At 51.1% G+C, this 27,610-nt stretch overlaps 13 protein-coding genes across 13 annotated transcripts; 6 read left to right on the top strand and 7 right to left on the bottom strand.

The window, feature by feature from the left end:
• Positions 1-1,122: 1,122 nt before the first annotated feature.
• Positions 1,123-3,837, top strand: An16g08690 (hypothetical protein; the record flags this gene model as incomplete). Its single annotated transcript, XM_059745356.1, has 1 exon — positions 1,123-3,837. One exon carries the CDS (start codon positions 1,123-1,125, stop codon positions 3,835-3,837), a length of 2,715 nt encoding a protein of 904 aa, XP_059602791.1.
• A 318-nt stretch (positions 3,838-4,155) lies between these two features.
• An16g08680 (uncharacterized protein) lies at positions 4,156-4,719 on the bottom strand (the record flags this gene model as incomplete). Its single annotated transcript, XM_001398129.1, has 1 exon — positions 4,156-4,719. The coding sequence occupies one exon, from the start codon at positions 4,717-4,719 to the stop codon at positions 4,156-4,158; it is 564 nt and encodes a 187-aa protein (XP_001398166.1).
• Positions 4,720-5,060: 341 nt separating this feature from the next.
• Positions 5,061-6,559, bottom strand: An16g08670 (uncharacterized protein; the record flags this gene model as incomplete). Its single annotated transcript, XM_001398128.3, has 4 exons — positions 5,061-5,195; positions 5,238-5,987; positions 6,053-6,290; positions 6,381-6,559. 4 exons carry the CDS (start codon positions 6,557-6,559, stop codon positions 5,061-5,063), a joined length of 1,302 nt encoding a protein of 433 aa, XP_001398165.3.
• Positions 6,560-6,676: 117 nt separating this feature from the next.
• On the top strand, positions 6,677-7,469 carry An16g08660 (hypothetical protein; the record flags this gene model as incomplete). The annotated part of the gene is made up of 3 exons (XM_059745355.1): positions 6,677-6,764; positions 6,862-7,189; positions 7,241-7,469. 3 exons carry the CDS (start codon positions 6,677-6,679, stop codon positions 7,467-7,469), a joined length of 645 nt encoding a protein of 214 aa, XP_059602790.1.
• Positions 7,470-7,621: 152 nt separating this feature from the next.
• An16g08650 (hypothetical protein) lies at positions 7,622-8,605 on the bottom strand (the record flags this gene model as incomplete). Its single annotated transcript, XM_001398126.1, has 2 exons — positions 7,622-8,143; positions 8,249-8,605. The coding sequence occupies 2 exons, from the start codon at positions 8,603-8,605 to the stop codon at positions 7,622-7,624; spliced, it is 879 nt and encodes a 292-aa protein (XP_001398163.1).
• A 719-nt stretch (positions 8,606-9,324) lies between these two features.
• On the bottom strand, positions 9,325-10,959 carry An16g08640 (uncharacterized protein; the record flags this gene model as incomplete). Its single annotated transcript, XM_001398125.3, has 2 exons — positions 9,325-10,806; positions 10,876-10,959. 2 exons carry the CDS (start codon positions 10,957-10,959, stop codon positions 9,325-9,327), a joined length of 1,566 nt encoding a protein of 521 aa, XP_001398162.1.
• A 1,485-nt stretch (positions 10,960-12,444) lies between these two features.
• An16g08630 (uncharacterized protein) lies at positions 12,445-14,708 on the top strand (the record flags this gene model as incomplete). The annotated part of the gene is made up of 4 exons (XM_001398124.3): positions 12,445-13,321; positions 13,381-13,447; positions 13,507-13,993; positions 14,058-14,708. The coding sequence occupies 4 exons, from the start codon at positions 12,445-12,447 to the stop codon at positions 14,706-14,708; spliced, it is 2,082 nt and encodes a 693-aa protein (XP_001398161.1).
• A 1,090-nt stretch (positions 14,709-15,798) lies between these two features.
• Positions 15,799-18,634, bottom strand: An16g08620 (uncharacterized protein; the record flags this gene model as incomplete). The annotated part of the gene is made up of 7 exons (XM_059745354.1): positions 15,799-16,213; positions 16,279-17,099; positions 17,151-17,499; positions 17,553-17,756; positions 17,819-17,949; positions 18,004-18,169; positions 18,297-18,634. The coding sequence occupies 7 exons, from the start codon at positions 18,632-18,634 to the stop codon at positions 15,799-15,801; spliced, it is 2,424 nt and encodes an 807-aa protein (XP_059602789.1).
• An 853-nt stretch (positions 18,635-19,487) lies between these two features.
• Positions 19,488-20,867, bottom strand: An16g08610 (uncharacterized protein; the record flags this gene model as incomplete). The annotated part of the gene is made up of 1 exon (XM_001398122.1): positions 19,488-20,867. The coding sequence occupies one exon, from the start codon at positions 20,865-20,867 to the stop codon at positions 19,488-19,490; it is 1,380 nt and encodes a 459-aa protein (XP_001398159.1).
• A 381-nt stretch (positions 20,868-21,248) lies between these two features.
• An16g08600 (hypothetical protein) lies at positions 21,249-21,703 on the top strand (the record flags this gene model as incomplete). Its single annotated transcript, XM_059745353.1, has 2 exons — positions 21,249-21,484; positions 21,526-21,703. The coding sequence occupies 2 exons, from the start codon at positions 21,249-21,251 to the stop codon at positions 21,701-21,703; spliced, it is 414 nt and encodes a 137-aa protein (XP_059602788.1).
• Positions 21,704-21,765: 62 nt separating this feature from the next.
• An16g08590 (hypothetical protein) lies at positions 21,766-23,086 on the top strand (the record flags this gene model as incomplete). The annotated part of the gene is made up of 6 exons (XM_059745351.1): positions 21,766-21,819; positions 21,944-22,009; positions 22,068-22,172; positions 22,276-22,598; positions 22,674-22,732; positions 22,791-23,086. The coding sequence occupies 6 exons, from the start codon at positions 21,766-21,768 to the stop codon at positions 23,084-23,086; spliced, it is 903 nt and encodes a 300-aa protein (XP_059602787.1).
• Positions 23,087-23,703: 617 nt separating this feature from the next.
• On the top strand, positions 23,704-24,220 carry An16g08580 (uncharacterized protein; the record flags this gene model as incomplete). The annotated part of the gene is made up of 3 exons (XM_001398119.1): positions 23,704-23,717; positions 23,879-24,003; positions 24,141-24,220. The coding sequence occupies 3 exons, from the start codon at positions 23,704-23,706 to the stop codon at positions 24,218-24,220; spliced, it is 219 nt and encodes a 72-aa protein (XP_001398156.1).
• Positions 24,221-24,786: 566 nt separating this feature from the next.
• Positions 24,787-27,363, bottom strand: An16g08570 (uncharacterized protein; the record flags this gene model as incomplete). Its single annotated transcript, XM_001398118.3, has 6 exons — positions 24,787-25,057; positions 25,112-26,237; positions 26,289-26,882; positions 26,943-27,023; positions 27,147-27,170; positions 27,234-27,363. The coding sequence occupies 6 exons, from the start codon at positions 27,361-27,363 to the stop codon at positions 24,787-24,789; spliced, it is 2,226 nt and encodes a 741-aa protein (XP_001398155.1).
• Between the last annotated feature and the right edge of the window lie 247 nt (positions 27,364-27,610).

Raw genomic sequence — 27,610 nt, 5'->3', positions numbered from 1 at the left:
GATCCTACAAGTCCCGACGTTGGACATCGTTATAATAGCTGTATAACTGGATCTCGAGTACAGAAATTCGGTATAATGAAGGGCTGAGTGTGCCAGCAAAATTTATATCGGGCCCTGGGATGAAGGTGAGAGCTAACAATAATAACATGTATTGGTATATATCACTGATGATGTTTGCATAGTACGTTCAACAGGGAGCTTTCCAGTTGCTGAAGTGCCAATCAGACCAATAGTCAACTATGCGTCTCAACGTTATAAACCATGATTGTGACTTCATTAAATGCCCTGCTATGATGTCAGTGGACATGCTGAGCTAATTGCTATATATTATGGTTAGAGACTAGGCGAAAACTCTTGGATCGGGATTCCATGCACCTCTTCAGGTGCACCTACATGTGTCAAAGACTGTAGGAGCTCTGTGAAGGAACCTGACTGGGCTTAGAGCGTTCGGACATGTATACCGGTCTCTTTTGTTCTGGACATCTTCCGCGTGAGAACAAATTCGCTCAATGATCCTAGTCCAGAAATCGACTCGTGCAGTCTATATATTGTTTTGTCCAGCTCTACAGGCTGTTTCACGCACTGTAGCTGTCTATACATCAGCTGCTTGTTACCTAGGGAGTGGGGGTGGGGTGCTTGTCCTACTGTAGCCTCACGCACCCTGCCTGCTAATCAACACCTGTTTAGCTTCTTCTGTCAAACACTGAGATGTGTTGATTGCACAGAATAAATACTGCAAAAGGCATCTTCCTGAATACTCAGAAGACCTGTGTCGCACTTGGAATCACTCACTCACTCACGCACTCGCGCACACACGCACGCACGCAGACTTCTGCAGATCGGTAGCATTACAAGGTGTTTTGAAAGACACTAGGCGTTCTTCTCTGGCTCCTGAGCACACGCTTTCCTGACTCGTTACACCCAGTGATTTGCGCCGAGACTCAACGAGTGAAAACTGGTCTACCTCTATTAACAGAATCAAATTCTAGCATAGGTGGCAATTCAATGGTTCTTCGATTGAGTCAGCGAGCATACCTACGGATCCATATAAAGACCGCCGACTGCCCACTTGATCTTCCAACGCAACCCATTCTCCAGTTTATTTACCAACCCAATTTCACCATGTCTGCACCGGCACCTGATTATCAGGACCAAGTTGAGTTGGCTCTGAGACTGCGAAATACCATGGTTGCACGGGCATCCAACCCCCAGGACCAAGTTGAGCTTCCTCTGCGACCGCGAATCAACATGACTGCTGCATCGGCACTCAACAGTCAGGACGAACTTGAGCTGCCTCTACGGCAGCTTCCTCTTACGTTCGCGATAGACGTTTCGGGGAGCACACTGGGACCGATCCTTCGGCAAGAGCAAGATGCTATTCGGGAAATCTGTGGAGATTCCATGCCGCAGGAGTTGGTGTCACAGTCAAGTATTCTTCCTTGGTGCCACATGGCCTTCCCGCCGATGCGTATAGCAGACGTCGAGGATCTCAGTTCCGATGGCCAAACCGATCCTGGGGCTTTGCTGAACAACCCCGCTTGTATGTCTACACTCCAAGACGCTAGCCTATGGTTTCTCTTGACGGACGGCCACATCCTCGAGCCACGAGTTCAGAAGTTTGCCCATGCCATCTCCGCTGCCGGTATTCACGGCAAAGCCTGCGTAATTATTCTGTTTGGATATCCGCAAAGCTCACCTTTCCGCTGCAATATCTCGGTTGGCATGTCGGTGTTTGCCGTGGCGCCACATTGCATCTTTCTCTTCTCGGATGTGATAACTGGCATGATATTCGTGCTACAAGCTAAGGGAAGTTTCTTGGATATACTCCCGGCAGAGAAGCGGTTTGTGCCGTTTGGGGAGGGGACGAAATGGGCGGACCTGGTGACGATCAGGTACGACGATCTCAAAAGGGTCAAGGTCCCAAGACCCACCAAATTATCCCGGGATATAGTCATACTCCCAAACGGCGTCCATTTTGACTTGAATAGTATTCATACTGGCTCCATATCCGAAACTGACACACTTAACCTGCTATCGGACTACGCCGCGTTAGATGTGGTCATTCTGGCCGCGGAGACAAGGGGTCAACATGACAAAATTCAAAAGTGGATTTTGAACTCCCGTCGGACAATAAATCCGATGAAGAAGATCCTGCTTGAACCACGTGAAGACTTAGATGGTGAAGCAAAAATTGTACTCCTCACCCTTCTGACTTTTTTGGGCGGAGACGGATCACTCCCACGGTCTCTGTGGCAAGCGTTTCTAAATTCAAATAAGTCCTCAACTGCTGAGTTCATCAAGTCAGAACTCCGTAACCAGCATCGACGGAATTGGGAGCATTTGGAAAAGAATGTCAGAGCAGCTCGTGATTATTCTTCCCGGTTGAAGAGGACCCTTGAGGATGTCTTGGAAAGATTAAGCGGATTAACTCTACGCCAGTCTTCAATGTCCCCAAGCGATCTAACTCCAATGAGCTCGCCAAATGCAGCAGATATGCGATCTATTGGAGCCGCGCTTTCGTTTCAACAGAGATCCAGCCCACTTGCAAAGGTTTCCGGGTCTCCATATGATGAACCGATAGACTGCGAATGCCTGTTTTTACCAGGATATAAAGACAGCAGAAACGTCGCTGCAGGATGTGCAGCTCCCCAGAACTACCAAAAGTGTCCTATATGTGGGACTGATCGGGCAATACAGTGTCTTCTCCTCCAGACCCCACGCGACTACAATGGCACACACCATGTTCCACAGGCCAATAGCTGTGCCGCACACCGCTATCCAATGGTCTTGGGTAGCTACCCCGAGACTGATGTTATTTTGCCTCTGTCAGCATGTGATGCTTGCGCTTGGTTACTGCTCCAGGTTAGAGAACTGCCCAATGGTCAGCGTGTTGATGCTGCGCTGCCGCTGGTCTCTCTCGCCACGGATGTAAATCGACGGCAATGGGTTCGAACCCTTAACCGAGTATATGAACGCCGCTTTCATGAGGGCATCATTCTCTATGCCTTTCTATCTTCTGTTTGCTTTAAGATGGAAGACATATCCAAAGAGAAGGAGACCTCCTCTACCCTGATGGAGTGCCTTGAGTGGTGCTGCAGAGAAATTAGCAGCCTTCCTGGCGAGCCTATGAAGGCCGGTCTCCTACCGCCTCCAGAATCGATGCCGGCCGTTAATTGTAGATTGATGACGTTGCAGAAGCTTTTTATAGCAGCGTTCACTCATTCTCGCACAGACAATTGGCTTTCAAACTTCCTACATTATCCTATTGAGGGATCCGTCGTTTTGGTCCGCATCGCCAGTCAGATGGAGGCCATAGCTCCTCACATGATCGAGATCTACGTGTGGAAACGGTTGCTCTACCAGATAGCTGAACATTACTCAGCATTGCGCAGAGAGAATGGGCCCAAAGAGGCTGGCTTAGCCCTCAAAACGACACTCGGTGAGCCATTCCTATCACCACCTGGACGGGCAAGTGCAGCCCATACTGACCTTTTAGTAGAACTGTTTTCATCTTCTTACTCAATTTCTGTGGCTCAGTTGGGTGACCATCTTCCATCACTTGATCAGTTTCGACGCCTAGGTAATTACTTTGCGCCCATTGAGAGAACGGCCAAGTATCACGCTGCCCTGGCTGTCTTCCTGCACATCATGTGGAAAGTCTCAGCTCTACTCCAGGATAACCACCCTGAAGTGGAATATTTTGTCACGTACATAGAGAGCTACGGTCTCAAGGTGCAGCAGGCAGATAACCCACTCTGCAGGGTATTTGATGAACCAACGCTGGTTGGAGACGGCGACGTTGAGAAGATGATCAAGGACGTGTACGAGCTGTGTTGAGGGCACTGAATAAGATGTACCTTTGCTTTTTTCATTTTTCTGGATCAGTATGAAGATACTATGGTAGTATGCAGATCATTCCGGGGTCTATGAAACATACCTTCCATATGAACTTAGTAGCTGCAGTTGAATACTTGCTTTGCGTTACTCCCTATGAGCCAAACTCTATAAAGTGAAGGAGAGGAGAAGTCCACATAGATTCACAACTACGAACTGTAGTAGATCAAACACCCAAACTCAACTTAATCTACAGTACACCCACCATCTCACACACACACACACACACACACACACACACACACACACACAAAATTGAAACTACCGCCACAACTCCCCAAACCCAACATACAAATCCCTCTTCCCAATCTCCACCCCCTCCATCCTAATAATCCCATACGCAGTATTCAAATGAAAATAAATATTCGGCAGGACCATGGTATGCGCATACAACGCATTCGTAACATCCACCTCGACCCCGGGCCCCATGGGCGCAGGCTTCACCGTCTCGGCATTGGCATTCACCACCTCCTTCGTAGCATCATTATCCGCATCTTTCAGAAGCTCCAGCACTTTGTCAATGCGCTCGTAGCACTCCGCAAAGGTTTGCGGGTTACCCTCTGGAAGTAGGGTTGTGGGGAGAGTGTCTGCCTCCGGGTGGTTGGTGAGACGGGCGAAAAGACGGACGGAGAAGGTTGTCGCGATGCGGATTTGGTCTGTGAGGGGGTACATTGTAGCATGGAGGCGGGAGTTGAGCAGGAGGGAAGATGGGTTGGAGTGGGTGCGTTCGGCGGTGCGGAGGAGGTGGAGGAGGGTTTTGAGGATGCTGGTGAGGATGGGGAAGGTGGTGGCGTAGAGGGTTGAGGTTGGTTCTTTGGGGGACATTTTGGTGGTAAGTTGTTTATTGTGTGTGTGTGTGTGTGTATGTAGATGACTTGGTAGGGGTGTGTGTGGTAATTGTTTGGGTAGAGAATGGTTCAATTGAGTTGATGTAGTCTGTGTGAGTCACAGTGTTGGATACAGGATGCTTATGTAGTGGTTGGTGGAACCAGTACTAGTGTCGTGGTTAAAATCTTATATCAGACAGAGTGGATTCAGGATCCTATTATAGTGTGTTGCATGGCCACGTTGTTCGGAGATGGCCTTTGTGTTTGTCGCAGGGATATTGTGTGTTGATATTGTTTCAACTTGGTTGCTAGCACCATGCTTATTGCTGAGTGTGATGGCTATACGCATTTACGAGATGGATAAGCATCTGGTGAATTGGAGTCATGGGATATAGAGCTCTTGTTTGCAAAATTATTATATTTGTTCACGTCGTATCGACCGACCAGCGGTGACACATACAATGCACTATAAACCTCTAGGGAATGCAGCCACTACGATATCCACCGAGGACATACCCGCTTCACAAAGTTCATAAACTTGAAGAACCCGACCGCATGCTCGACGTTGCCGTACGGATCGACCACCCGCTCCGGGAATGCAATCCCCGCCCCATACAGACCCCGGACAACGCGGCCGTTGGAGTCGCGGAAGCCTCCCGAAACCGGGTCGAATTCGGGCTCCAATGAGGAGCCGTTGATAGACAGCTCTGGCAGCGGGTCCCGCGTGAAGCCGACGGCCTGGACCAGGTACGAGCATGAGGGCAGATGCCGCTCATACTGTGCCTGCTCCTGGTTGTCGCCGCAGTAGACCTTGGTGATGAACCGGCCAGCCTCGGAATGTGGCAGCTTGTCATCCTCCAGTTGCTGGCGGGCAAAGTCGGCAGCAGAGCCTTTGAGTCCGGTGTTGTCTCGGAGGATCCAGCCGTCCATGAATTCGGCATACCGCAGAGAATGCCGAGTGAACCACTTGATACGGAGCTCGGGATGGGAAGTGCGGGCCAAGTCTACCAGATTGAGGAGGGCTAGGATGGCGCTATGCGACGCTCCTACTACGGCGACGGTCAAGGGCTTGTCTCGGGGAAGATGCGACACCAGGTCGCTGGGCTTCAGCACTACATCCAGGTCCAGCCTTTCGATGTGGTGCCCAGGAACTGAGATAGAGACCTCGGTGGGGGATGATCCTGTACAAACGACGAGTCGAGGCGTCAGCACCTCGACTTCATCCTGCGAGTCCTGCAACCGGATGCGAACGGTCCAAGTAGCAGTCTATGTCGACGATCAAATGTTAGCGATGCAGGATGCTTAATGGCTCCCAGAGCTCTATAACTGACTTTCTCGGCCAGGTTGGCAGCTGTGACAACTCCCCGACATGGCAGAACCCGATCCATCTTTGTGATGCCATCGGTAAGAGCGCGAACCACATCAATAGCGTGATGCAGATGACAGGTTTTATTCTGGTCGAGTTTGGCCATCGTCGTAAATGGGTTGGGAATACGAGTGTTCTCGATTACGGTGCGGAAAGGTTGAACGGCCGTAGCGTACGCTTGAAAATAGCACACCTTGGTATTGCTGATTGGGCCGACAGAACCAGTCAGCAGGAGCGTTCCTCTTCTGACAGCTTGGAGCTCATTCCGGCAACCAGACCGGGGACTTGCTCACCTAGGAACCTCGCGGTATCTCTGGTTTATCCGGCCACCTTGGAACAACGGGTCAACCCAGGCAATTTTCCCTCCAAGTTGCTTCTCCAGGAGATTTCCCACAACTGCCAGACCGGCAGGACCGGCTCCCACAACAACAGCAGCACATTTCTGGGGTTGAGCCATCCTCAAATTGCTCATGTAGATAGGGTAGAGCAAAGAAAAGCAAAAAGTCGAGAATACCACAAATTCACAGGGCTGAAAAAAGGGTGGTTGTGACAATCGAAGCGTGATCTCAACAGGGCGGGAGAGGCATTTATGGGGATGGAAGTCAAAACGCCAGGGGAGCTGGGACGTATTGCCGGCGTAATTCTCGGCGAAACAGGCGAACGAGAATCAAGGCCATGTTTTGGCGGGAGAGGGGAAGCCACGAACACAACACCATGAATGACCGCTGAGAATGGGATAGCCGAGTACCCCGATGGCCTAGATAGGATAGGCAGATGGGCAGATAGCCGATCAGCCAGTCAATCAGTTCGAAATCGAGTCACAGCGCAGGAAAACTGCGCAGAAACGAAGTCTCTCGGGCGAGATAATGCATCATGCCTCCGCCACAACCGGTCAGGCGGTGATAACCGCACTGCTCACTGGTCACACTCAGTGTATCACCGCTTCTCGCACGACTGACCGGTTGTTGCGCAATCCAATGTGGCCAGCCCCACTCGGATTCGCTCCTGGAACATCCTGGGCCGCTTTCCGTCGGCCGTCACATTCTGTCGTCTTGGCTGGGAATGAAGGAGGGCCGCAGGGCGAAGGGGAGTCGGGGGGAAGGTCGCTGTCAAGCAGAGAGCAACATTGAGCTCTTGTTCGGCCAATTGACAGGACTGTCTCTTCCAGTTTGGTTCATCGAGGGAAGACAAAACCAGCGTTGCTGGTGATGGAGGAAGAGAGCGACCTTATATTCAAACGCGCAGATGACGGGATTGGGTGGTCTTGGCGCAATTGCGTGATCGCCTTGAGGAATGAGGTGATGCTCTCCGGCCTGATTTGGCAGGCTGCCATCTATACTAGCCATGTATACGGAGTACCCATTTCTATCGATAGCCGATAAGGAAGTATAGTTACTTAGTTAGTTAGGCATCATAGCTGCTTAGTAAATATTCCCCCAAACTGTTGACTAGCTACATAAATACTGCTATTGAGCGATTTATTCGTTTCTAGCTCTTATCACTCTAAAGATGCTGCTGACTTAGGATCCCCGCATTAGACCGCCCAAAACACCCGCACTGACACTCGCTGCACATGGTTCGACCACCCGCCAAACCGTGCTCGACCCCAGACAGCAATCGCATCTCCAATCTCTAGAGTACGGACTTGGCTTCCATCCAGTGTGGCTCGTCCTCTCCCCTGAGTACGTTCGATTTCCTCCGCTTCATTCGAGTCCGGAGCGATGTCATCCTGGTAGTGCCAAACAATAGTATGCTTTTGCGAACCTGGCACGGCCGTCTTATTCGACTGGAGCTTGCGGGCCGTTGGCAGCAAGTTAGGATGGTCGGGTCCAAAATGGAAGGGACCCTGTGGCGGAGGCTGATTGTTTGCAGCTCTGTTCTGATGTGCTGAGTGAATGACTTCGGTGTCAAACCACGAATAAGAGCCCCCGTATTGGCCGCGAGACCCTGGACCGCCACCCCAGCCTTGATCATGGGATGCTATGGTAAAGATGATTTGGCGGCATGGATGAGTGGTCCGATGGGGCAGCGGCTTTGGAGATGGGGTATTCAAGGCCTAGTGGTTTGAGCACGGTGTCAGCAGCAATAACCCGATGAGAAAGTCTCCGGCTAGTGTGAGACGTATGCAGAATGCCATAGTAGGCCAAAAGCTCCAACTTACCTGCACATCATAGCACAGAGGTACCGTCGTTAAGATAATTTGATCCTGATCTTTCCGGATAACAGTCTCTCCTTTTAGGACGGACTCGGAAGAAGCCCAATACTCGGCGGCATCCACAATCATGTCTACAATTTCAACTGGTAGCAACTCCTGCGAGCCCCTCGTCCATTGCCAAATATGCTGCAGCAGATACCGAACCTTCAAAACATCGAAACAACTGGGATAGAAAGTGTCATCTTCCGGGGAGGAATCTTGGGTATCCTCGGCTGGCGGGGTGTTTGAATCGTCGTTATTGTTGTTCGGGGGGAGCCGGTTTGGTCGTCGCCTGAGTGGAAGCCGATTAACTAGAGGCAACATCATTACGCTCGTAGCCTGTGAGCTACTTGAAGAGAATGTAGGGCCTCCTTGTTTTTGTCACCGATACAGACTTAATGTTGGCTCCTGCGAAACGATCAACTTGAATCTTGTCGTAGTTCGGTATTTATCTAATTGTTTGCCTTGACAAGATTAGCCACCGGGCCAAATTCAGACAGCTACACGATGAAGAGGTTGCTCACTCAAGACAAGCTCATCTCGATTGGTTTGAGCTCAGGCACCAGTCTGACTCAAGTGATGTCGGTCAACTTAGTGTAACCGTTTGATCTCACCCCGCCTTCCGGGCAGAATGATAGAGGGGGAGGAGACGTGCCGTGGGATCCACACACGATGATAAAATATGGAACAAAAAGTCTGTCAATGATGTGACTGGAGCGATCACTCAATGAAATATGAATCATGCCGTCTTATAAAGAGAGAGCGCTACATGTGTGAAGGGCGATAGCATTGATTGATGTCGCCAGGAGAAAAGCGGCGCAATCGATAGGTGACGTCATGGCCGTGTTCCTGAAAGGGCCAAAGTTACACATCGCGTACAGCAGAACAGGCACAATACAGACAGTTCACAACCGATGAATTGGCATGCAACAGATGGATATCTACTTAACAAGTCTCGTATCAATTGGCTTTTCGACATGCAAAATACACCCATGAAATAGAATACAAATGAAAATACGCCAGCAAGCTCACGTCCCAGCCCATTAATCCGTCTTCCCCTTCTTCCACCCACCAGCGGCTTTGTAGGCCGCAGCACGCTTGCTGCTCCGGTTGTTCGGCTTGCCCTTGGAGCCACGGCTCTTCGTCTTGACCCGAATGTGCGAACCTTCGGTGGCGCGATGGCCTTCGAACACCGTCGAGTTCTGCGAGATGGACTTCTGCGCATCGGCCTTCACCTTGGCCGCACCGGCCCGACCAAATAGTCTTCCAGCGCGACCCTGCAGGGTCTTATCTGCCACACCAAGCGTCTTCTTCTGGCTGCCACCGTCTGCACGCTTCTTCAAGACCTTCTTGGCACGCGACACGCGGAGTTTGCGGGGGAGCATAGGCGGGTAATGCTTTCCATTGAGTACAAGAGCCTCTTCTACACAGTTTTGATCATAGAACTGAACGTAGGCAAATCCTTTGCCGACCCGAGTAAGGCTGTCGCGAACCACGCGGACTGATTCAACATTGCCATTCTTGGGTTTGTCCTTATTCGAACGACCGGTGTGAGCGTTGAAGGTCCGCCAAAGACCTTCTTCAACATCTGCGGGGGCTCGCTTCTTCTTCTTCTTCTGCTCATCGTCGGGCTTGACCTCGTTGTCGACAAAGTCCAGGTTACCAACGAAGACACACCGTTTATGGTCGATTGGGGAAGGATGCGCGACACTGTCAACACGCAAATGCCGGTCCAGAACCACGGTACCGTTAAGCGCAGCGGGCGCCTTGCGCGCAGCTTGCACAGTGCTGTATACGGCATATGCGTTGGTGCACGGCGTCGTATCATCCAGAACTTCTTGCTTGGCAAATGAGGCTCGCTTGGGGACTCCGCCACCACTGGCAAATGCTGTGGAGCGGAAGCGAATAGATTCCACCTTGTGAGGTCCAGTAGACTCCGGAAGCGTAGAGAGGAAAGATGCCAGGTGTTTGAGGAGGGTCTTTTTAGCGGACTTGGACTTGATCGCCTCACTAGAGACATTGCCCAAGAAAACAGTCCGGTTGGATTTGTCCAGTTCCTTCGACTCGGCATCACCAGTCTGGCTCTCGTGCTTCGGGACGGCCTTCTTTTCCTCATCCTCTTCAGAGCTCTCCTCATCATCGTCTTCTTCCTCTGATTGCTCGGCATCCTCTTCCTGCTCACCGTCTACCGTCTTCTGTCGCTTCGCCTTCTCTTCCCGTCTCTTTTCATCCTCCTTCTTTTGCTCCTTTGCAATGCGACGCATGTATGTGTCTTCGACATCTTCTGCAGTGGTCCTCTTGCGTTTGCGGCTGGGCGCCTCGGCGGCTACTTCAGCTTCTTCGCTGCCCGCATCGCTCGATGCTTCCGGGGCTTCCTGCATCTCCTCGTCCTCAGGCAGAGATTCGTCTTCCGGTTCGGAGATCACATCTTCGTTATCCTCATCTTCGTCATTGTCGGCATTGCGCTTGCTTGATTGGGGAGCGGGAGCGGCGATTGTGACGGATGGAGCCTTTACTGGGCCAGCCTAAATATGCCCAATGGGGCCATGTTAGTCCAAGACATACTCGAGAAGCATAAGATGTGTGGTACGCACACTTGTCTCAAACAAGGCAGCTAGGGTAGGATCGATGGATGTCTTTGCCCCCAAGAGAGGAAGAGAGTTGTCCGACTTTCCCATAATGTCAGAAGTTTAGGGATCCGGTCCCTTTCAAAGAATGAAGAAAATTGTAAGAAGAAAAAGCTGACAGGCTTATAACTGTCAAGCTTCCGTACTGTCTGCCTTGGCGTTTCTGTTCTGATATTTCCTACTCTTTTTTTACTTTTTCCTCTTTTTTTTTTCTTGGGTCTCGGCGATAGGCGCCGGAACGGTCACGTGGGGACTGATAGCGGTTCACTTGTTGAGAACGCAATGGAGGTCTCAACCACAGTGAAATGAGGCTTTGGTGGTATATCTGAATGAATCTACCTCACATCAGCCTGACACTATGATAAGTTCCTTCTACAGACCTGCTGTCCTCAATTGAGTGAGACACCGAGGATAATGGATTGGTTGAAGGCCAAGGCGGTGAGACTCCACGGGGCGCGGCAATGATACAGCCGGCAGAACGCGATACGGGCGGTATACGGGAAGAGGAGCAGCGAAAGGGAAGCGGCCGGCCAGTCAGTGAATCAATCTCCATCATTGCTGCTGCTGCTGCTGCTGCTGCTTTGCTGCTCTGCTGCTGCTCTGGTTCTTTCTCCCTCCGCCGCCGCCTCTCCTCCTCTTTTCCTCGCACCTCCAAGCTGCCATCGCTTCCCTAGCGCTTCAGACTTGGTGGTCTTTATCTCCAGGCTCTTTTCCCCACACTACTCACTCGCTTTCTGCTGGTTTCAACAATTTCCTCATCCAACCGTCTACCCTCCTCTTCCATGCCGCCCATCCTCCCGCTACGCTGCACTGTCGTCTTGCCCGCTTCGTGAGCGTTGACTTTCACCACCTCCTCCTCCTACGTACAATACTTCCTCTCGACGAGAGCTTGCGTGCGCGGATCCTGGCGAGTGCCATTCATACTACGTCTTGGTCAATACTTCCGGGTTCTTCTGGCTTGCTCCTATCCTCTCTCCGCGATCGCGGTGGTTCAGGGAACCGGACTCGGTCGCGGCAGCTGCGTCTTACGAGTTTCGCTGCTGGCGCATTACTGAACGGTATGTTCTTAGAGGCTTTTCTTATGGATACCTGGTTGGTGCCAGATACTCGCGATGTTGTCAGTGCACTGGGATCTCGAGACAGCGCCCTGAGCGTTGCAGTTGGGTTGGCGCAGTTCCCAGAGCCCAAACCGGGAGCGAAAGTCACTTTCGCTCCGTCTGGGGTGTGATCAGAACCTCCGCACCGCCTTTGGCAACCCTCTTTCTCCCCTCTCATCCTCGACATTTTCCTCTTCCCTCTTTTCCCCAGCTAATGAGTTTCATATCGCCTTATTTTGCCGTACCATGTTTTTTGTCAAATTGTCTAACGTTTTGTTCTCCATTGAACTAGATTTACGACCCTGATCCTACCGACAACCACGGATCTGCCTACCCCCCACAGGTCTCCAAACCACAACCTCCACACACAACGTCCTCAATTCTTCCTCTCTGACCTTTCCCCTCTTCCTATCGATAAACCTCACACTCGCGCATAACCATGGAGGTAGCCGAAAGCAGGGAACCTGTTTCGGTGGGTGCGCCAGCTGGAGCAGACTCTGCCGTCACCAATGGCGAACAGAACCTCCTTCTGGACGACTCATTCATGGGTGATGATAGATCTAGCAGTTTGAGTGAGATTGATGACGTATCTGAAAATATCCCATCCGACTATGAGTCTCCGAAGCCCGATAGAGTGGCCCCGGAAAATGATTCAGAAGCGGAGACGGAGCGCATCGAGGACTCACCAAACTTTCGTTCAAAAACAAATATTGTCGTGAGTGCCACTGGCTATGAGCCCAGTCCAAGCAAGCTGGCTCAGTCGACGACCTACGATGATGTGGAAGATGACGAAGAGCACGTGGCGGACGATTCGCCCAGTAAGCCTCGTGCCAAAACTACCCGCACCGCTGAAGTGGCCGATGATACACCCGGGCTCGAGGACTCAGCGCTTTCAGAAAGCACTGGCAAGAAGCGCAAGCGGCTAGAGTCCGGTGACGAGGGGGGTATGGAAAATGACGAAGAAGATTTGCCGCCCCAGAAGCGCCGTGGCTCAGTCAAGAGTGATCTGAGCGACCCTCCCCCGGATGATATCGTACTCACCCCCGAACCAATGGACGAACCCCCCAAGCTTGTCGAGGAAGACATCGCAACCGACGACGTCCCCGAGTCGACCTTGCCTGCGGTACCTGCTAAAGGTAAGAGAGCTAAGAAGGGCAAGCGGAAAGGTCGGAAAACAAGAGATGTTGACGACGAAGCCGATAACGGCGCGCTTGAGACTGGCGCAGAGGCTGATGACGTTGGCGATGACGATGTCGCGGAACGTGGTGAAGATGCGGATGATGGTGAAGCTGCTGCCGCCAAACTTGAGGAAGAGTGTAAGTTGCCCCAGAAATACCGGCTCCAGCGATCCGATACTGATCTCCGCACCTAGCAGCCAAGAGGATATCTGCGATGGATTCACTCGCCGTATTAGAACGGGAGTTTGCGACCCTACGAGACAAGTATGAACCCATGCATCTTTGTGCGTTATAAGTCAGATTGCTAACCACATCGCTGCTAGGATCTATGACGAGAGGATCTCGAAATTGAACCGGGAGCTGGAGATGCTCGACGCAAAGAATCCAACGCATCCTGAATACCTGCGGCAGCTTGAATGCATCGGGCGGTATCGCGATACGAAGATTAAATACGAACAAACACTCTTTCAGTACAGGATGAAAGCCTTGTTGAACAAGAGCCTGGCTGAACGTGCTCAAGCGCATAGCACCTTTTTCCAGCGGACGCGAGATATTCGCGAAAAGCATTCAAGTGCGATCAGCAAGCAGTTTTACTCCATTCAGCACGATCGCTTCAAGACGGACGAAATTAGCCCGCAACATTACATTCCATTCCCCACCCGCCGGTCACAGCAGATTGCCCATCAAACCGCATACAATCAAGAGGTCTCTGTCATGGCAGGAGTTGCCAAATATGTCGGCTTTCCAGCTGCACCTGCGCTGTCTGCTGCACGGCCATCGGAGCTTGATGAGGATCTGGAAAAGATGGGTGTAAGTCCAATCAAATCATGAGGCATTGCCAACCGATGAACGTCCAGTCTAACATGACACGCAGATCTCCATTGAACCCCGAGTCCCCACATCACAGTCTCAGTCCACGCTCCCGAGGGGTGCCATGCCGGCCATGTCATCGAACGTCTACCGCACAGCTGCAGAAGAAGCTTTCTTAGAGCAGACACCATGGGCCAATCCGCAGCATCCCATACATCAGCACCAGCAGCTGCCACAGCGACCGCAGAGTCGTGTCTTCGAGAATCCCCGGGCTCCTGTGTTCACGACACCTGCCGCACAAAAGCGAGTAGTCGACATACACGCACCCAACGGGTCTGCCTCCACAATCGCCGAAAACTCCTCAGCCAACAACACCCCCTACGACCAAGAACAACATCCTCAAAATCCCGGACCCTTTGCTAACCCCGACTACGAGGCAGAGAGGAGATCCGGGTTCCGATCAATAAGTTCCTCTCCCCTCGATGTACGCAAACCACATCCCGCCTCGTATAATACAACGCTCGGTCGCCGCTCTCCCCAAGGAACCTCTCAAAATGCCGCCGCCTATTCACCACCTTCGGCCCGACTCGGTTTGTTCCAATCGGCTACCGTAAAACGTGACTCCTCGCCGCCACTTTCATCTCGACCGGTCAACTCCATTCATCAGTCAACGGGGATCCTTGGCCCTGGGTCGAATCAGATGGCAGCGCGATAATAAAATTCTATCACGCAACAGCAAACTCACCATCTACCATCTTCTCTTCTGAGGTGTGGATATTCTCCATAGCTCATTGTACAGGGCTTCGCTTTAAGGTGTTGTAGAGTGTTTCTAATGTATGTACGGATTTGGCATGTATGACTGGCACCAACAGGGACGAATTCAAGTGATCTATCTATTCTGCAATTTCTGCGGGTTCCTCTTACCTCGCTATTTTTTTGATGAGGAACTGCTTTGGGGCAATGTGTGAATATGGGCGAACGGATGCATCGGCTGATAGCTAATACTTTTGCTGGGGGTTTTCTTTTTGATTTCTTTCAAACAATTACCGTCTTCTCTTCTTCTCTTTATCCTTGCTGTTCATGATACATACTACATATGCCCACGGTGTTATGTCACGTCCTTTTGCTCTCTTGGCGTTTCTGGGATATGTGTGTTCTTTTTCTTTATTACCACGGAAAGCCGTGCATAGGAGGTTTATTAGAATAGAAACTCTCTTCGATGACCAGTACCTCTATCAAAAATCTTCCATAAAATCCGTCTTCGTGTCATTCACCATACACGGGGTGGGCGTACTCTAATTCCTTAGTCACATCCGTATCTCACCAAGTATCTTTACCAAGCCACAAGCCACAAGTACCGGATCAACATACCCGAGCGGAATTAATTCCCAAGCTACATAAGCATGTATTAAATCCAATACTACCTTGGTATAGATTGAAACTTACTTAGATGAATAGATAGATAAGCCCCGCTATTTCGAATTACTGGGTAGTATCCCCCACATCCAGATAAGATAACTACTACTACTGTACTAGAATAGAACTACTATTGGGAAGACGCAGTTCTAATTTGACAGATAATACCCGATACATTCATTTCAATAAAGTGATCGACTATTTAGTCTATGCGAGTGACGCGATCAGCAAAAGGGGGAATCATGTGACAGAGGTATTGATAGATATGCTTGTATGTATGTAGTCTCTCTTTGATTGTGTCTGTTGCAGTTACAAAGTAATACAAAGCACAGTAGGTATTTCTTTAGATGCGTGGAAGTGTATTGGTTACAGACTCTTCCTCTTCTTGCTCAGGTGGTGGCCGGGGTGGCATCTGGTTGTTGTTGTGGCTGTTGTGGCGGCGGGGGAGTGGGGTTCGATTCTTCCGTGCCGTTGGTGAGGGGGGTATTGGACTCTGATGATGTGATGGGACGGGATGCGAGGATGGTTTGCTGCTGCTGTTGCTGCTGCTGAGATTGAGGAGTCTGAGATGGTGTTTGTTGCCCTTCTTGTTCTTGCTGTTGCTGTCCTTCGGTCTTCTTGGGACGCCATTTGGCGAGTAATTTACCGGCCAAGGGACGGGATTCTTCGTCTAAAGTGTGGGGTAGGATGGTTAGCGTCGGGGTAGTCTGTGCGGGGGAAGAATGCAACATACAGGTATCGTAGACGTCCTCGAGGGCGTTGAGACACATCTCCCGTGCGGGGGGCCGAAACATTATCAGATATCTGGGAATGTTGTTAGCTTCTTGATGTATGAGGTTTCCTTTCTTCTGGGTGGGTTTTGAACGTACAGTAGAGATTGAATGCATAGATTCACGCGTTCTGGATCCTTTGCCAAACTGGCCACTCGCTTGGTGATTGGGATCGTCACTTCGGGTATCTCACTGAGGAAGCGGATGAAAATCTTCGTGTCTCGAGAGTCCAGGTACGGGAGGAACCCATCCAGGAGTCGCAGGACCCAGTGATCGTAGTGTAACGGGACTGTTACCTCCTCGTCCTCTCCGCGCCGTTGCTGCGCAGTGAACTCCATTTGCATCCGGTCGTTGTACCATTCCTCATTAAGCCACATGATGCCAATGTTCACGCGACCGCGAAAGTCCTCTAGGATATATCGGTAAAGGGTTTCTCGGATGGAGTCCGATATTGGGGCCTTTCCCTTCTCGACTTTGCCGCCTCCCGGTTCCAGACCAGCTGGGGCTCGAGTGGCAAGTCTGGTGAGCAGGGTCACCCAGGCGTCACGGTCGAAAGTGCTTCCAGCCAGGCGAGCAAAGCCGAGTTGTTGTTGACTCTTCCCTTTGGCTGGGTTAGGGGCAACTCCGGTAGACGTCAACATGCCAAACACTCTCCCGACAGCACTTCGACCAATGTCTGCGGCTTCATCTTCTGTCAGAGGCGGCGGCTGGGGTAAGACAAAAGGGCCTAGAGACACTAGATCCGGTTGGAGGTCGGCCACTTCAGCGGACACGGCTTCCGCTTGCTCGGCTGCCGGTTCGGGAATGTCCATGGGCTGGTACTCGGGTTCATAGTCGTCGTCATCCTCCGCCTCCGCTGTCGCCGCTGGAGGCTGTGCAGCCTGCTGCTTCTGGATTGTTTGATATCGCATACGAATCGCCTAAGGCTTCGTTAGCACTGATGTTTCTCCCCTGTTCTAAATTCAGCATACCTCGATGGACTGCTGCATCATCGACTGATCGACCCGACCTAGGAGAGGAACAACAATCTTGAGTACAATATCGGTAGGCAATTGCTTCACGTCAAAGTTCGACAGCTCCCTGTCTTCAGTGAGTGTGAAGAGCTGTGAATAGCTAATCGGGCCTGGTGGCAAGGGCGGAATCTTGATCAGTGCGGGCGTTTCAGCGTCGAGTTTCGCCCGTTTAGTGTTGTCTAGCCCGTCTGTTGGCTCAGAAGGCAAACCGCGCTTCCGCGAGGCTTCGTCGGCGACTTCTATACGCGATTGCATCAATCGGTCGATATATTGCTGCATCTTGCCCGCCAGGGGGTGGTTAGGGTTCCTGAGTATATCCATCAGCAATGCATCCCGTCCCGTGCCGCCATATCGTCTCACCTCTTGAGTATATTGATCATCACCGCTCTGGCGGTCCGTTCCATCGACTTCACACTGACTCGGACCGAGGGGGTTATGGGAGCGCGCACTTGTCTCGCAGGGTAGAAGTTCATGATCGCGTTGATGATCTTGTTACCCACGGACTGTCGGGTTCGGATGAGGACGGCCAGGCAGTTCAATGTCGCATTGACAAGAAGGGGATCACTTTGAGGGTATTAGCGACATCTAAGATTGATGTATGCAAACGGCAATGGGGCCTTAAATACCTTGATTCTTCTTGGAAGACAGATAGAAGTCGATCCAGTAACCCGGAGGCCTCTGCTTCCAAATTTGGAAGAGACAAAATAGCATGGTTTCGGGGCACAATGGCCAAGGACGTCTCATTCTGGTCGGGTCGCTAGGAAAACGACGTTAATCTCAGCGGAATACGTAAGATCTCAGTGGGACATACTCTAGGGTCAGCGATGGGACCATGCGTCTGCACGTGGACGACTCGCTGCACGAACTTGATACAGCAGATCTTGACGGGGAAAGGGAAGGAGTCCCATCGGCGTAAAATGTCCTGTTTAATGGCTGTCATGTTTTCCCAAGCGGTTGCCTCTGCGGGGTGATTGATACTGCAAGGTCAAGCGTTAGTACACTGCAAAGCCCAGTGGATGCTCTAATTCACATTGCAGCGCCATGCAGCAATCTACGAGAGCTCTCCCGAGGGGGGCGAAACAGAAGCAAGCATCAGTCACCTACATATGCCTAAACACCAGCGGATACAAACTGGCCGCATTCTGCACTATATGTTTCAAAACCATGGGATCTCTTTCCGGCAATTCCAATATCTCCCGTAATGTCTGCAGCACTTTCGGGGCCAACTGTTCCTTCTGAGCCGATGCCAACGCGGGACTGGCAAACGTCTCAGCCAGGAACTCCGCTCCCCATTGTCGCAACTCCAGGCGTGTATTTGCGCCAATTAACGGAAGGACACCGTTCACGATCTGTGGGTAGAAGGCAGCATCGCCAAGGACGAGGTTTCGGGCGGCGTTCAGCTGGGCGATCTGATCGACGAGGTGGTCGGTCGACTGAGCCATTACGACTGGTTCAATGGCCGACTGAGCCGGCCAAATGGAAGGAAAGACGAGGTTTGAGAGATCAGGTTTGCAAGGCAGAAGGGAACTGGTTGAGTTTGTCTACGCAGGGGAGAGGGACATTCACGGTGCAAGCACCGGGCTTAGAATGCGACTAGATAATCTGCCGACGCGGCGCATACAGCGTAGAGGTGAGTACCGATGACTGGTAAATAGGGGAGGAAGGCAACGATGACTCGGGTTAAACCGAGGAGATTGGAGATACAATATATAATAGCAATCGAGAAACCCAAGGGAGGAAGAGAGAAAGGAGGAGGATAATGGGTGGTTGCTGGTTGGAGGAAGTCAAGCTGAATGAATGGATGGACGGCAGCCGAAGCAGGAATCTGGCCGGCGCTTGACACAATGGTCACGTGAGGCTGTCTCGCGGCATCCACCGTCACTTGTTTATCCTGTCCGTTATAGTCATTTCATGTCTATGGCATCCTACCCATTACACCATCATCCCCATCCGGGAAAGGCTCAAGCCTTATGTGTCTTATCTGCCATTGATAAAGGCAAATGGAGTTCGCACGTCTATAGTATGAATGCTCACTATGCACGAGTGTCAGGGATTCTACCCTAGACCTATTGATGATCGGCCGGCACTAAAATGGCCTGGAGCACAACCCACGGGTCCGGTATAAGATGGGAATAGCACCATGTGGATATACTAAGCAGCATTGCTGACACTGTCTACAGTGCCCCGTATTCGGCATATAATTCAGAAACATTGCTAGTAGGGTCAACAAAAAATTCAGTCATCAAAAGTCACGTAGTACACTTCATACACCCATAATCCACTCTCCAACATATATCATGCCAAAATCCGGTTAAACAGTGGATCCTTCTCCAGCACTTGGGAATCCCCGGCTTTCAGGGTGATGCATACTTCCCACATCGGAATCGACCCACTCTTCTCCAAGGACGTCCGCGACGGCAGAAAGATACACCCACCAGGGACAAGCGTTAGCCCGGGCTCGAAGTCTACAATGTGGCCCAGTCCGGCGCCAAAATCTAGCGAAAAGACCTTGAGACCTCTCCAGCTGGTTACGATAATCCCCGCGGGTCCTGCTTCGACTTTGGTCCAGTCTTCATAGTCGGCGACGGCGGCTGATGCACTATACATGAGAGTCTTGTCCATTGATGTAAGCTTGGTGCGGATACGCAGTGCCAACTGCGCTAGGTGTAGGGTGTCTGCACCATCCCCTGTCTGACCTGCCATTGCTTCAGAATAGATATCGTCGTGGACAGGGAAGATCGAGTTCCCAAGGTAGGTCTCTGGTAGTGGAGGATCAACTCGGTTTCGCAAATCGACGGCCATCAGGAAATCGGCGCTTTGGGTTTTGTCTGCCCGCTCTGGGTGAAGGGCTCGGTCGACGCAGATGGCCAGTGTTGCGGTAATAACATCGTTGCTAGAAATCCACTCCGAGGACCGCAACTGCGGCATGAGTTGGGTACAAATATCCTTCACCTTGGCGACTTTCTCGGGGCTGAAGGTGTATCGCTTTGTCTCGACCGTGGAGGCCAAGGCAGATTCCATTGCGTTCCACTGCTCGGTGGAAATGTTGGGATCAAAAACAGGTGTTCCCAACTCAACGCTGTGGTCGAGGCGCGTCACACATTCAGATGGAAAGTTCGAGACTTTCTTCCGGAGTTCAGCATGGGTCTTCGCGATAGTCTGCACGAGGCTGGTTGTAAGATCTTCGCTGGTTGACTTGCAACACTCGGCGACTGCTTCAAGGATAACACCGGCCCCGGTACCATCAAAGACGCTGTGCCAGAAGGACATGGCCACAATAATCCTGCCAGGAAAGACATTTGCCTGAAAGCGAAGAACGGGACGCTGTTGGGAGGCTGGAATAAATGTAGGCAGAGGGAGGAAGGATTGAATGGGTTGTGAGCTAGAATCTTTATCGCCGTCAAAGTGCTTGACCTTCAGCATAGGGACTTCAGAAAGAGGGATACATGGGGGCGCAATATGCATTCGGTTCTTGGGCCCTTCTGGCGCGGTGTGAAGAATCACATCTCCGGCAAGCCAGGGCAATTCTGAAATCAACTTGTCAATGCCTTTCTGGAGGGTGAATAGGGCTGTTTGCGTGTCAACCGTGTCGAAGTACAGGATGTACGGCAGGAAGAGCTTCGCTGGGATGTGGTCAAGTGGGCTTAAAGCCAGCAGACCAGGACTATTCGACATGCTGGAAGGTATATTTGAGGAGGAGCCAGGTGGAATAATACAGTCACGGAGTTCGATGATGGTCAACGAGGTGATGATTCCACCGTTTAGACAAGATCTTCTATGCAAACCATGTCCTTGACAGGTTGCAATCGTCCCATCCCTCCTTAGCCTCCTTTAAAGCAACCCACGACAGCCGTTCAATCCCGAAATTAATAGTCCAGCTAACAAAGAAATAGTGTAACCAGGATTCCTTACTAGTCTGACGCCGTCGCATACATCGCTTGCGCCTCCCAGTAAATTGAAAGATGTCATCAGGCTCGAGCCAGTCAGGGCTGAGCCAGCTGATGCGGATGCATTGACCAAGACCAGCGGCCATGCTCGCAACGGTACGCTGTGATCATGGTCATCGATGGCTTACCTTTACTGTGTAAGTTGTCTTTCTATGTCATGAAGCGAGGCATTGACACCATCTTGGCCGTGGCAGCCTCCGCAACCAACGGTCACTCACCGGCCCGTTCATCCGCCAAGTGGGCCACTATGACAGCCCAGAATCGAATGACGGCTCATGTTCGTCTCAAAGGCAACAGAGTGGCACATCACTGGCCCACTTGGGCACTATCAGGATCAACTTCCCTGTTCAATCATTTATATGCACTTACATTATGTCTTTTAACAGGACATCTACCCTGCAGTGGGCCGCATTGGAAGCGGATCCCTGCAACTACATGCCATACTTATTTCAGAAGTTGAAATGTCGCGATGTGTGGAATTCACTTGACAGGGACACCGGTCAGGGGTCTGCTGTCGCGCTGTTTGCTTGCGGGCATCGCCTTACTGCTGCTATGTTCATTTGAATCAGCTTGGAATGAGGAAATCAGACCACGGGCTAGGAAGTCACCAGAGCGACTGACAAATAATGGCCGGTACATGTGGCGTTCCGATGCATCTTCCTGATCCGGCGCCTCCAATGGTATATACAGTGAGGGAGTGATTGGTGCATTCGGTCTTCTCGCTCTGATCGTTTGCTGTCTCAGAGTATGTTAACCTTTCTACAATGACAGCATACACGAGCTGATCGACCTGCGTCTCCCTAGCTCTATCTTCGAGGTTTCATCACGCATGCATTCGGCCTGGATGACTGTCTTGTTCTTCTTGCCTTGGTATGTACGATTTTCTATGGGGGATGAAAATGAACGCACTCTTAACCGCACTGAGCAGTGCATGGTCCTTGTGTTCGCAGCCCTCTCTATCATTCTCACAACGTATGGAATTGGCTACCATCAGGAGACTGTTCCTACTGCAGATATGATCATGATGGAGAAGGTTAGTGCCTTTTCTGCCATTTGATTTCCTCTGGCTCACCGTTGTAGTACGTCTATATCTTGTTCTGCCTATATCTCTGGGTGGCCTTGGCTGTCAAATGTAGCCTTACTGTTTTCATCATGCGCGTTTTTCCGACCAAATGGATCCGGCGGATTGGACTGGGAATCATGGTGCTCATGGCCATCGTCACCGTTTCGGGGGAATTAACCTTGATCTTCCAGTGCTGGCCAGTGCAGGCAGCGTGGGACTCGACCATCCCAAACTCGAAGTGCTTTTCAAATGCCGTGTTAGAGGACCTCCAGCTGTATCAGGCAATACTGATGTTATTGTTCGATGTGAGCATCATCACTCTTCCAATGCCAACGATCTGGAAGCTCCAAATGCCTGTTCAGCGCCGTCTATTCATTATTGGATTATTTTGTCTTGGTATGTTTGCATAGTTGTCAGTTTCCTTTTCCTGAACATTCTAGACTAATTGATCGAAGGATTCGTGGCCTGCAGTGCCGGTCTGGCACGCATTCCGCTATTGGATTTCCAAGTCAATTCGACCGACTATACATGTATGACGTCTCTTCTTTCCCTTGCTACAAACTTGCTCTACTAATCCACACATCATAGACGTCGGCGCGGTTCCACTCATATTGATGAATGTCGAATATGCGCTCGGCCTAATTACCGGCTCTTTACCTTCCCTGCGGGTTCTGCTTAGAAACATTCCGGGACTGAACAGCAGCAGAAAGAGCACCGATCCGGGCCGAGATTGGAGAAATGGCCCTGATCATAGCGGATATCATCTCAGCGAACGGAGTCATTGGGCCCATAAATCTAAGAGGAAGGGTAAAGTCGATCTTGAAAGTTGCGATAACGAAAGTCAGCAGCAGATTATCGTAACCACAACAGTAGAACAGGAATAGACAGTGCTGATGAATGCCATCACGATATCTTCTTCTATGTAGCAGAGTATACAGCCATTGCGCGATGCTGTGATTTAAGAAAGACAAAAGATGGATTATGAGGCAGGAGATATATAACATGTTACACGCAACAAGACGGTGGAAAAATGAAAAGCACACAGATGAAACCCCAACCCAGACTATTACTTAGTATTGTTTATGTTGTTGGACGTGATGGAAGTACTTTCAGTAGTAATAGTAGGAGGAGGAGTATATATATAGATAGTGGATACTACTGCAACCCAGAGCGATTCCGAGTAGATGCTGATCCAATTGAGCATCAATGAAACAATCTACTGCATTTAAAATGAGAGAAATTCATCCTGAAAAAGATATACACGAGTACATCCTGCACCATGAACCAGTATAGAGTAAACAAGTAGATAAATAATCCCCGCGGCTCCGCCTCGGCCAGCCACCTTAGGCCCGCCAAGCCCGGGCCGAATCCCCCCCCCAATGAAGGCGTCAAATCGATCCTCTCCGAATTCCCCGTTCACCTCCGAAAGAAAAAACGGCCCTCTCCAGAACCCTCATCTCCAAAAACCTCAATCAGTCAGCACAGACTCAACCTCTCCACAATGCCTGCCGGAATGTACGTCCCCATATCCCTTCCATTGCTATCACACCCTATCCCAGACAGATCCATTCGACTCATCCCCCCCCACTACTACCTAACTACCCCGATCACCCCCATCCCATCCATCGCAAGATAAACCCCCAAAGACATTGACTCACACCTCGATAAAATCACAGCTTCAACTCCACCTACTACGGCAAAGACTACCGCGCCGGAGCGGCCCTTCTCCGTGCCCGTCGCCCGTATCTATTCAAGAATGCCTTGACGGGTCTTGCCTTGGTGTCTTTTACCATTAGTGTTTGTACGTCCAGACCTTCTATCCAGCACTGTTGCTGCTTCTTGTTGTGGATGCGCGCATGCGCAATCATACCTCATGATAGTCTCCGGACCCATTCAAGGAAAGATTATAGCTAACGTTGTCTCTCCGTGGTTGCATAGACGCCTACACCATCCGCGCCGTCGGACAGGATGAGTTCTCGGACGTGAAGGTTCCCGATGAGCCGGCTAAGAAGCAATGATTGCTTTACTTTGACTCGATCGATTGATTGGATATTGCGTTTGCGAAATACTGTTGTTTCTTTACCTCCGGTTTCATCATATGCTGATTGAGCTGTGCATGGATTGATAATGGTGTATTGGGATTGGAGTTAGGTTGAATACTATGAATCTACTGTATATTTATCTTTCTGTGTTGGATTTGTGCTGGGTTTGGGTGCGCAAGTGGTGGTAGGCTGATTGTGGTGGATGGTTGGGATGCTACGGAAGGGAAGAGGTGGATGTGTGTAAATGAATGGTGTTGCTGGCCTAGTGGAAATCTCTGCTCGCTTCTTACTTTTCATCTGTATATTATTCGAAGGATATCCGTGTTCGATGCACCATCATTTTCACTCAAGGTTCATATTTGGTGCTTGGGGTAAAATGTACAGTCTACAGCCTCTAACCAGATGGACAACTTCTATGATTCCGCCTATATGGTGATGACACGTACAAGAACATGGAATTGAAAATGACATGCTAAGAAATGAAGAAGAAGAAGGGATCAATTTTACACCCAACCTGGTATCTATCAACGACACCTGGACCTTTACTCGGTCCGCAGGACACGAGGGCCCTTGCGCTTGGTAGCGCGCTTGCGCTTGTGGCCCTTGTCAAAGGCCACCGCGTTGTTGTGGTCACGGCCAAGGTTGTCGAGATCCTTGACCTTGTAGATGCGGATGATCCAGTTCTCACTGGTGAATGCCTCCTCGAGCGTGTTCAGCTGAGGGCCTTCCGCGGGGAGTCTCGATCCACGCACGCGGTCAACGGCCTGGCCGGGACCGAACAACGAGTTGAAGTTGTAGTAGGACATTTTGTACCTGGGTCGCTGTTAGTATCATATCACTGCCATGGCAAGCAGGGGTAAATCTTACATCAAGCTGTTACGCATAGTCGGGGTGGCTCCGTCATCAACCCGGTATTCACCCCGGGCAGTGAAGAAGTCACGCTCCTTGACCTCGTCGGGCCAGATACCTTCAGCGATACGGACCATCCACAGGAACTTGTTGATGTCGTCACCGGAGTAGCCCAGCAATCCACCAAACACCACCAGCACGTAATCAACATCGTGCTGACGGAGGATGGGGTAACTGACTTCCTCACGAGAGCTCATCGCCTTACCGACAGTGGCAATGTGGGTGTTGTTCCACGTGTTGTTGTCAACCAGGGTAGGGCGGTCCGCCATACCACCAATCTGGTAGCCGTAATCCCACCAGGACATGATCTTGGCGTTGTGCTCGGTGTTCTGACGAAGCCAGTAGTACGCCTCACGGTAGTCGTCGATGATGTGCTGGCTTCCATCAGGCAAGCGGCTTGCGAGAACCACAGACGGGGAGGAGTATGCGTTCGAGGTGACCCAGGTGCAGTGCGCAACGAAGAGAAGAAGATAGATGACAACGGAGGAAGTCATAACAGCCTTGGACAGGTAGGACGTGACACCAACATCGGGCTTCCTGGTGGAACGAAGACCGTCCGAGGTGTCGTCGTTCGCCTTGGCGCGGGGGTTGGGGCCATTCTTTGCGAACACATACGTGTCGAGGATGGTGGAGAGGGCCAGAGCAGCCGCAACACAAACAATAGGGGTCAAAGTCAACATCAGACGAACCATGACACCTGCGAAGTAACTGGCAAGCACCGAGTAGATGATGACAAAAACGTGCTCATCCTTGAGATCCCGGAAGCACATGTAGACACCGGCAGGGAAGAGCCAGATCAAGAAGTTCAGGTCAAAGAAGAAGGCGGGCCAAGCAGTGGGCTGGTGCTCGGAGACGGACGCAATGATAGGGATGTGGATCTTGGCATAGCCGGTATCCCACAGAGAGTAGAAACGACCACTCCAAGGGGCGATCACTCCGGACACGGTGAGGACGACGAGTCCGACGAAAGCGATGCCAAATACGACGATGATCATGGTGGTCAGAAGTCTCTGGAAGTGCCTGCCCGGAATGAAACCCCGGACGAAGTCAGCAAAGGCCACGAGCTGAATGAGGCCGAAGACACCTGGCAAGGTCAGTACAAACGCTCTTCACTACGGTTAATGAGAGTACATACCAAGTGCGGACATGTGGTCACTGTTGCGAATCGGCAGGAATCCGACGAAAGGAATCTGCATACTGGCCAGAGTTCCCAGAGCATACCAAGTGGTATAACTGATATAGATACGCGAGCTGTATCTGCCCATGCACAGAAGAACGAAAACGTGCAGAGGGATCAAGTTAGTGATGAAGACATAACCACCCCAGGCAGACACCATGTAGCCGTAGAACAAGGCCGCCAGAGAACCCCACATGATGGAGCCATTCTTAACAGCCTTGATCCACAGGAAGAAGGTGAATACCAGCAGGAAAATGGCGATGGCCTCGTTATCGTAGCTGCCTGCGACGGAACGAGAGATGTATCCAGGGACGATACCCATGAAAGCAGCCGCGAGGAGACCAGCGGAGGGGGATGTCGCCATCTCGCGAGTCAGGAAGTACATTGCCAGCGCGGTCAAACCGGAGAAACCCGGGGCAAGCAAGACACAGATGTTACGGATGTCGACAGGGATAGTGAGGAACCGCAAGACGTGGTAAATAACACCGCTGGTCACCATGAGACCGGGGTATAGCGTGCCACCAGTGACACGTCCCAGAGGGTGCCATGTTCCTGAGCAGCATCTTAGATCAGTATATGTAGGTTAAGGCAGGCTTGGCAAGAGGAACGTACGGTCGTCGAACCAGTCCCAGAAGCTCTCAAAGCCATGGGAGACCAGGTATTTTGTTGCGCGGAAGTTGAACCAGGGGTCGACTGTAGGAGTGAGCTACATTAGCATTGATTGGTTTTGGAAGTGAAGTTGGCTGCACACGGTGTCGAATGCCGAATCCGCGGTAGCTTGAAGGTATAGACGGGAGGATCGGTATCAAAACATACACTCGTGGATAATACTCTCGAATCCTAGAGGGCAACTGTCAGTAACGATAATTCAATTGACCCGATCATATAAGTTAAGAGACATACGGATCACACTGAACAGACGACTGGACACAGCAGCAGCGGCAATGGTAGCTAGAATGATAATCCGCAGAAGGCCGCGTGTTGTTCTGCCGGAGTTACCCTTCAAGAGGACATCGAGGGGTGATTCGGCCATAATGGCCAGGGGAGAAAAGAATCAAGATCCAATGGGAAAGAAGATGAGCAAACAGCCCTCGACCTGTCCCGGGAGCTGATGAGAGGGAAGGGTTGGGAGGTGTCGTGAACGGGGGAATGAATTGAAGAGTGTCGAGAGCTTCGCAAGGTGGTCTCTTCTGGGGCTTGGCGCCAGGTACGTAAGTCACCCAAGTCAACCACAATACTTTGTTAGTATTTGTTACTAGTTCCCTTTCCGTTGCGGGTTT

This window comes from Aspergillus niger (genome assembly GCF_000002855.4).
Source record: "Aspergillus niger supercontig An16".
NCBI classification, from domain to species: domain Eukaryota; kingdom Fungi; phylum Ascomycota; class Eurotiomycetes; order Eurotiales; family Aspergillaceae; genus Aspergillus; species Aspergillus niger.
The sequence above is the reverse complement of the archived record's forward strand: the minus strand, read 5'-3'. Positions and strand labels throughout refer to the sequence as shown.